The 9,288-nt window shown below is 43.9% G+C and overlaps 2 protein-coding genes across 2 annotated transcripts; one reads left to right on the forward strand and one right to left on the reverse strand.

The window, feature by feature from the left end:
• Positions 1-505: 505 nt before the first annotated feature.
• Positions 506-6,928, reverse strand: LOC131299547 (uncharacterized). The gene is made up of 5 exons (XM_058325136.1): positions 6,857-6,928; positions 4,080-4,190; positions 3,961-3,997; positions 1,443-3,859; positions 506-1,363 (listed from the first exon to the last, which is right to left on the reverse strand). Exons 1-5 carry the CDS (start codon positions 6,926-6,928, stop codon positions 521-523), a joined length of 3,480 nt encoding a protein of 1,159 aa, XP_058181119.1. The 3' UTR covers positions 506-520.
• A 90-nt stretch (positions 6,929-7,018) lies between these two features.
• On the forward strand, positions 7,019-8,450 carry LOC131300736 (leucine-rich repeat receptor protein kinase EMS1-like). The gene is made up of 2 exons (XM_058326703.1): positions 7,019-8,090; positions 8,258-8,450. The coding sequence occupies exons 1-2, from the start codon at positions 7,148-7,150 to the stop codon at positions 8,383-8,385; spliced, it is 1,071 nt and encodes a 356-aa protein (XP_058182686.1). The 5' UTR covers positions 7,019-7,147; the 3' UTR covers positions 8,386-8,450.
• Positions 8,451-9,288: the final 838 nt, after the last annotated feature.

Genomic DNA, 9,288 nt, shown 5'->3' on the forward strand with positions numbered 1-9,288 from the left:
GCAAGAAGTTTACTCAAGTGGTGCCTACAAATTGGTTGCTGAAGATGGCTTGAGAGTTGGCCCCATAAACGGCAAATTCTTGAAGCGCTACTATCCTTGAAAAACAAGCGTCACTCCATGACGCACGAGCTTAAACTGCATGTTGCTCCTGGCCCGCATGAGCTAAAACTGTGCACGGCAAACAAAAAAAAATATAAAATTGAACTACGTTTGGCTTGATCCCATTTTGGGTACGTAGGCAGCTTGAATTTCGAGCTCAGTCATCCCAAACAAAAAAAATGAAATATTAATTTGATAATAACAAATTGCATTTGCTATATTCCTCAAATGAATAAGTAGATCAAGTGTTATTAATCATGCACCAAAAAAAAAAAAAAAGGAAACAGTCTTTCCTCTAATCAATAATGACAAATTGTGTTTTGCTATATTCCTCAAATGAATAAGTAGACCAAATGTTATTAACAATAAAGAAAGGGAAACAATCTTTCCTAATAGCAAAAAAAAAAAAAGAAAACTAAAACTAAGGAAATAGCTTGACGTCCGCCAACTCGTTTTGATTTGCTTCAAGCAACCTTCTCATCTCCTCCAATTTTGCAATGTCTTCATCAGTCTGTACTGCAGCATTCTTGATAGCAGAGACCTTATCTTCAAGGTTAGAGATCTCAAGTTGCACCTTGGATAATTCTCCTTCATTTGCAACAACCGCTTCTTCTTTGGCCTTCAGCTTGGTGTCTATGCCTTCCAATGCTCTTTTCAACTTAGCCCTGTCAACTTCAAGGGCTTCAAATTCTTGTTGATGAAGTTTAGATTCTTTAATTACCTCATTTTCTCTGATTTTAGCATGAGAAAGAGTTTGAGAAATATTTGTCAGCTGACTTGCACATGATTTGATAGAAGTGGAGCGGTTTTTGTATGCCCGAATATTATCAAAGAAGCTTTTAAGGTTGTGCTGTAACGGAGAAATGTCCATTACTTTCATGTTTCTCATCTCTTCGAGGACCTTCTCAGCCTCATCTTCAATATCGTCGACATGATCCAAGCTGGTTTTCTCGATCTTATGTGAAAGTTGGGACCACAACCCTGAGACATACTTGCACCGACTTTTAGCAATCACATCTATCCCTTGAAAAACACTAACATCGGATAAGGTGGAACCAAAAGGTCTCACTCGAAATTGTCTTGGTTCTGTTATTGGCACTTTGGGCATGTCAACAAGAGCCTTCTCATGAGAAATTTGACGTGATGCTTCTTCGACAGATTTTCCCTTACGAGAAAGCAATCCAAAGGAATCTGGACCATCTATAGAACCTCCACTGCTTTGAGAGTGTAGTTCATCACCAAGATTCAAGTTGTTGACTCCCAACTGCACATATACGAGGAAAAACTTAAGCATCTTACTAAAAAAAATGTGAAAGCATTCGAGGAAGTATGTGTTTTCTTACGTGTGCTTCTAAATCCTCCAAAGGTGTGCTGCTATCAGGCACATCTTGGAAAAAACCGTCCGTGTCAATGTGGATATCCTCCAAGGGTGTGACTTGGGCTATATTTTTCTGCTTCTTGGGGCGATTCCAGTGACGATCACCTTGGCTAGAGTTGCTGTCCCCATCACAAATCACAAGGCTTCTTTTCTTGTCTCTATTTTCGGTGGTTGGATTTTTGACAATCACGGATGGAATTTTTGGAGCAGAAATCTTCAAGAGAGGTTTAGGCTTGAGAGTTGATCTCTCCATGTCTTTGGATGCATCTTTGGGTAGATCCTTTCCTTGGTTTGGTTTGGCCTTACTTGGTCTAGCTTTGCTTGCTTTGGCTTTGCCTAATGTTGCATTGGCGCCATCAACCTCATGGGTGCTAACAACAAGTGGAACTTTCGGTTTGGCCCTGCTTGATCTAGTTTTGCTTGCTTTGGTTTTACCTAATGTTGCATTAGTGCCGTCAACTTCCTCGTTACCAATAGTAGGTAGAACTGCTGGTTTAGCCTTGCTTGGTTTAGCTTTGCTTGCTATTGCTTTAGTGCCTTCAACTTCATGGGCATTCTTAATAGGTGTAACTGCTCCCTTGCCCTTGGTTAGGCGAATTCTGATTGGAGTCTTGGGTTTCTCTTGCTTTTCGGCAGGCTCAATGTCTCCTTTGACAAAATCACTTGCATGCTTTGTCCACCACTCTTGATATCGCTTTGTGGTAAGGCCTTTGTGCGAGGAGATAGGAATTCTCAGTTTTGCCTTGGTGCCAAGCTTCGTGCAGGATTGCCAAAGTCCTACGACATCGGGTAGATTGAGGGGACATGCTTCTTCCACCAATTTTCCGGGTATGTCTTGGTAAAAGTTGAATTGTCGTGAGAATCGATGAGGGCTGTAAGACTCAACAATATACTGCATATCACAGCGAAGAGTCAGGTAACTTGAACGAAGACTGATGGTGTAGGCTGTCCAGAAGTGGGATTGCTTTCCGTCATCTACCATTAACCTCTCTTCTTTGTCAAACATGGCCAAGGACGATAATTGCGAAGGATCAACGCTTTTTAGGAGTTTCCGGGCCCCAATTGCTGTGAAATGTTTTGCATTCTTCTCTCCGGCTAGTCGGACCATTCTAACGCCCGGTTGAGAGTGTAGGGATGGAAGGTATGTGTCGAAGTAGTTGCCAAGCCATCCGTAGATATAATGCATGGGAAGGATCGCATGGCACAGACTTGGAGTAGAAGATGATGAAATTTGCCTCAAGCCATGGTATATGCTCGCCAGAACGGGCACCGCCAAAGAAAATGTAGATCCGCGCGCCATCATGCTTGCAACTTTGAAGACGGTAGGACGAATTTGGTTTGCTTTTCCATTGGGTAGGACAAATACGGACAGCCGGCATGACAGGAAGGCTGCTAAATAGACTTCTTCCCTTAAATGTGCTTTGATGCCTAGCTCGTTGAATGCTCCTTCTTCATCCTTTGTGCGCTCTGGTGGCATGCTAGTGTGTCCAGTTGGCCTGCTTGATCCCTCGCTCTGATCATTAGGAGATAGATTTGAATATCTACTTTTTAGCCTGCACCAGAAATGGATCCAGTCACGGGCGGTGATATGGTGAGTTTCTGAAACACGAAAAAGTCTGTGGTACGCTGCAAAGAGGTGCCTGCAACTAGGTGGAAGGAGGTACATGTTGTTTTCGTCGACGCCTGTCAGATCGCATGCCGGCGGGATGACTTCGTCGTAAAATTTTCCATAGATCGGCAGACCACCAATATAAAATAGATCCCAAAGGGAGATTGATAGCTCTCCTGCTGGTGTATGAAGTGTGTTTGTGGAAGGACACCAATGCTCGCAGAATGATTGAATGAGGTTTGCATCACGGTCATATGTGAAACGAGAAGCATAGACGGCACCATAAATCCTTGCCTGAAAAAGTATTTCTGAAGATCGCCCAAGTACGTCTTCTACCCACTCCCAATATTGATTGATGAATGAAAATTGGCCAAAGCTGGCAAGAGGAGCTTTCCAAGCGGCTTTTCCGTCATTGATTCGATCACCTAGCAAGGCAAAGTGTTCTGTGGCATCATCTTTGGAATGGAGTGATGACCGCAACAAGAGCGCCTTGGAGGAAGGAATGGTGGTAGAGCTGGTGAGATCATGCAAGTCTGTCGTAGTGTCAATGAACCATTGTGTCGGATGGGCAAAGTCAGCAACTGCAGGTTGGCATGAAGAAGGTGATCCAATGATAGGATCAAAGACCGGAAGAAGTAATGCTTCGTCAGATGCGCTCTGCCCCTCAGCAATGGAAAGCAGTGCTTGGCCATGAAGGATCGTGTCTGCGAAAATTGCCATCTTTGAACAACGGAAGGTTTGGAAGGCAAATTGCGAAACACCAACTGTCAAGTCTGCAAAAGAAAACAACGATAGAGCATGAAAAGGAAAATCAAAGAGCTGGTAAACAGAAGAGAAAGTCAAGGCACTGTTTTTCTAAAAAATTGAGACCGACATTCTTGGAGCCGTAAGAAAGTAAGGGTTCTTGATACCTGCAAATAAGACAAAGATCAAATATTCAGCAAGCAAAAAAAAATTCATTACACTACCCCGTAGTGTAAAATCAGTTCATACCCTTGCAGAAAAAATTTCGGTGTCGAGTAAAGCAATACATATGTAAAGTTGCCGTATACAAATTCTTATGCTATTCTTTTCAAGACCTTTTGCAATGATAGAAAACATGTGCTGTCATGAAAAAAAAAATTCAAGTAGCAACAGGTGTGTGCCATAATTACAAATGACAAATTCAGAAGGAGCAAAATTGGTTCTGGCCATAGGCTTCAAGTCACGAAACCGGCTTATATGTACGCCGAAATTCTGTTCGAACAAAGATCACGTGCCGTGTAAAAGAGAAGTGTTCAATCGGAATGGTTTGTTCACCACAATAAGTCAAAGAATACCATGTTGACATGCTCATTACAGAAATAAAGGGTTTACTTTGCATCGGTAAAAAAAATTCTGATCCAGTAACCCTAAAAAATTTCGGTTCACATGTTTTGGCCTATAAAGTGTGAAGTCAGAAGAAGCAAAATTACTGTTTTGCAAGAAAAATTGTGCAAAGGCGTTCAAAAAACAAAAAAAGGGCTTTCGCAAGTCCAAATCCCAAGTCCTGATCGTACCGTTAAAAAGGAAGAGTTTGTTTTGCGCGGTCGAAGTTCACCGAAACGGAGACGTGACAGCCTGAAAAAAAATCACGGTTCCAAAATATACAAAGTCTCGATCGAGTCAGAGAGCAGGATAAATTTTGCATAAAGAAGAGTTGTGTGCTACTGGAATACGGCGTGCTACGTGGATTTTGTGCTAGTGCAAGACAAAGACAGTCAAAAGAGACGAACAGATTTATTATGCATTTGATGCAATAGCCTACCAGTCCTCTGACGATGACACAGAAACAAACCATGCAGTAAAGAGTTAACAAAAAAAAAAAACATAAAAGGTAAGAAGCAAAAGACGAAGAGGAAGTTTACCAGATTGGTTTCTTTTGGATTGCGAACCAATCACTCAAGTTATGAGAATTGTGTTTCTGCTGCTCTTAATTTATAGAGCACGAAGACAAAGTCTAATAGGAAAGGGAAGGCAGACTCCTATCCTAATTCAAAGTTTAATAGGAAAAGGAAGGCAGACTCCTATCCTAATTCAAATTCATCTTAAGAGGTGGTCGTTTTAAGTGGTGATCTCTAGAAGCGTATTACGGGGTCGACACATGCACCTATAAGAGGGCACCTAAATTCCTAATGGGAGAAGGATTCTTCTTTCCTCTCCTGACACCAACTGAGTTCTTCTTTAAGCGGTGTCGAAGTTGGCCGCGATAACGTGTCCCTGTTTGCTGCTTTCGGGGCAATCAAGCATTTGGTGAATAATTGCAAGGTTCACCTGGGCTTAAAATAATTGGGTTATCAAGCTTCAATTATTTGGCAAGCCAAGAGTTTCTTCAAAGGATCAATTAGTAGCCCCAAGATAAATTGGGTTTGCAAATTATTCTTAAAAAAAAAAAAAAACTCAAGCATATTGATTGACAAATTTTGGCGCGAATCATGAGTTAAAATTTTGAAGAGCCAAATCCGCTTCAAGTTTCAAGCAAAAGAAATTGTTGCCAAGCACACAAGTCTTTGGCATCAATTTAAACCAAGTCAACATCAAGTCAGTCTCAAAAAAAAAAATAGCCGAGTATACAAATTTTCGGCATCAAATCAATTCAAGTCAACATTTTCGAGACGTACTCACTTTTGTGCATGAGCAAGTCTCGAAGGGGCATCTGTAGGCATCTAAAATTTCCGGCCAATCACAAGTTGCCACGTGTTGCAGGACCTGATAAATAGGGCACGATAAATGGCCAATTAAATATTGCCAAGTGTCTTTAGGTCAAAAGTCAAAATGATGCGAAAGAGCCAATCAAATGGTACCACGCGTCAAGGTGATGCAGTTACTATTTTTATTAACTCCGGCCAATCAAATTAAGCCACTTGGTAAAATAATAATTGTATTTCTCTTTATAATTGTCTTTCTTAAAATAAAAGAAAGAAGGATAATTATTAAGTTATATAGTTATTTCTTTTATGTTAAATAAAGAAATAATTAGGAAGATAAATATGAAGGAGGTAGAGTTGGTCATGACTCTTCATCCTACATCTCTATAAATAGAGGTGCTCTCCTCTCATATTTTCGATCAACATTCAAGCATCCAACCCCAGAGCTCTGAAGATCAAAGCCTCAAAGCTCTTCAGAATTCCTCAAGTCTCAAGTCCAAATCCAACAAGAAGGTTCTTTCAGATCAAAGCTTCAAAGCTCCGAAGAACATTCAACCTAGATCATCATCTTCTTCGCAAACATCGGAGAAGATTCCGCCGTTCGATCCGAGAATAAGCATCAAGCCCTCGTTTCAACAACAACTGAAGAGAAGAATCAGAGGATTATTTTCTCTTAGAAATTCATCAGAGATTGTAACCCTAGTTATCATACATCAATAAAATTGACTCTCGTTCATCATTTTTTCCCGTCTTTTTCGTAGACTCGAAATTTGTGTTCAACACCATCCTTTCCTAGGCGGCCTCCTCCCGGATCTGGGGTTGGTGCTGCCTAACGAGCGCTGTCTGCTCTGGTCTTTACTCCGATGATCATAAATATTTGTTTCGTAAAACTCATCAAGTAGAACAAGCGTACCCAAAATCAGCTCGATCGTGTAGGTGCCTCATCGGAAGGCATGTACATTGGCAATAACGGGTTCCAATGGGTTTGATCTAGTATTTCAAATCCATTTTTTTCAAGATAAAAATGTATCGATGTGACGCTTGATGATATTCGATGAGTTAATTTTTAGTACATCCGATCATCGAAGCAAGATCGGAGCAGACCACGATCGCCGTGGACAACACGGTCGCCGTGGACACCACGGTCATAGACGACTCATCAATCAAATATATCATCACTCAAATACTCTCTCTCTCTCTCTCTCTCTCTCTCAATTCTCAGATTCTGCTTTCCAAATTCCACGGTCATCGACGACTACTTACGCGGTTTTAATGACTTTTAGATGATGAGATGGCAGTTCCTATTAATTTAAATCTCTCTCTCTCTCTCAACAACCATCCATTCCTCTCTAAACCCTCCAAGTCATCCTCATTGCAGCCGGCGCCTTGGTCGTGATGATCATGCTCTTCACCGCATGCGCCCCCTGCAGGAAAAATCGCGGCAAAATCTCGATCACTCAGCCCCCGGCCGCAACGGGGCTGTCCTCCACGTTCAACCCGCAGCAGGTCTCCATGGTGGAGCTCCTGAAGGCGACCAACAATTTCTCCCCCGACCTCATCATCGGCCACGGCAGCTTCGGTTCGGTCTACAAGGCCCGCCTCCCCCACGACGGCCTCAGCACTGTCGCCGTCAAAAAACTCAGCCCGGATGCCTTCCAGGGCTTCCACGAGTTCCGGGCCGAGATGGAAATCCTAAGCAAGCTACGCCACCCAAACATCGTCACCATACTCGGGTTCTGCTCCACAGGGTCCGACCGGGTCCTTGTTTACGAGTACGTCGAGAATGGCAGCCTCGACCAGTGGCTGCCACTCGGCTCCCCGTCCGAGACGCCCAGGTCTTGGCTGCCTTCGTGTTGGAAGAGCAGAATCAAGATTGCCGAGACGCCCAGGTCGTCGAAGCTGCCTGTGTCTTGGGGGACCAGAATCAAGATTGTCAGAGGCGTAGCCAGTGGTTTAGCTTACATGCACAATTTGAAAACACCCATTATTCACAGGAACATCAAAGCCAGCAAGGTCTTGTTGGATAATGATTTTCAACCACGCATTGCCGATTTCGGCTTGGCCAGGATAATTGACGACTCGCTTTCCCACGTGTCCACCTGGGTCGCCGGGACGAGGGGGTACATGCCGCCCGAGTACATGCAGGGAGCCACCATGGCGACCGCCATGGGGGACGTCTACAGTTTCGGGATACTCATGCTGCAGATCTCAACGGGGATTCGGCCGGATACGCTGTTTAAGGAGGAGAGCAATGGGGAGGGAGTGAATTTTGTTGAATGGGCTAAAGATAAGGTGGCTCAAAATCTGCACATGGAAATTCTTGATGCTAATATCTCTCGGGCAGGGCTGAAGGAATCTGGGGTTGTTGAGTTCCTCCGGATCGCCATCTTGTGTACTCGTAACTCGTTCAAGGATAGGCCGCCCATGAGGGAGGTGGTGGAGTTGTTGAATCGGATTTCGACTTGAAACCGCACTTTTGGCTACTACTTCTCGCTAATATCTCCAGGGCAGGGCTGGAGGAATCCGGGGTTGTCGAGTTTCTCCGGATTGCTCTCTTGTGTGCTAGTGACTCCTCCATGGATAGGCCGCCCATGAGGGAGGTGGTGGAGTTGTTGAAGTGGATTTCGACTTGAAATCGCGCTTTTGGCTACGGCACTTGGTAGGATATGTGAAAAAAGAAACATGGAAGAGTCCATGAATGAGAATCGCTGTCCATGAACCCGACCCGACCCGACAACCCGACCCGACAACAGACCCAACGGACGGTTCCGATTACCCTGATCGGTCGGATTCGGGTCGAGTCAGTCGGATTTCGCAAATTGTCGATCGGGTTTCAGATGTACTGGATAAACTGTCGGGTGACCCGACCCGACCGAGACATTTGTATAAAAGAAAAAAAACCCCTAATCTTTATCCATTCAGTCCGCCTCTTCTCATCTTCTGGTGTCTCCGCCTCTTCTCATTTTCTGGTGTCTCTTTTTCAACCCCTCTCCTCCACTTCTGACTCTTCTCCTCCTCGCATGCCACCAGGAGTCTAGGACCACACCCTTTCACCTCCATTACTTCTCTCTCTCTCTCTCTGAAATGGAGCCCCCTTACGCCACAGGACGACGGCGACAAGACCAAACACCAGCTTCACCACCACTCCTCCGCCAGCTACAGCGGCAGCTCCACCTCGTCCTCGTCGCAAGCATTCCTAGCCGCCTGGGCCTACCTTGCCCGATTCCTCCTCCGCCAGCCGTCACCTCCTTCACCGCCTCTGGGCCACTGTAATTTTGGAAAAAAAATTGATTTTCAGGAAAAAGGTGTGTAGACAGTAGATCTGTGATTTTGAATGGTAATTTTGTAATATTATGCTGTTAATTGTGATTGTGAGCTGATTTGTGAATGTGATTGTCACTGATTACGGGTTTCGATCTCTCTCTGCCTTCTGATATTTCTGTACGCAGGTTTTTTTTTTTTTGTTTTTTTTTTAATTCGATGACCCGACCGAACCCGACAAATCCAACCCGAACACGTTTTGGTCGGAACCCGAC

Source organism: Rhododendron vialii, chromosome 9a (genome assembly GCF_030253575.1).
Source record: "Rhododendron vialii isolate Sample 1 chromosome 9a, ASM3025357v1".
Taxonomy (NCBI): Eukaryota; Viridiplantae; Streptophyta; class Magnoliopsida; order Ericales; family Ericaceae; genus Rhododendron; species Rhododendron vialii.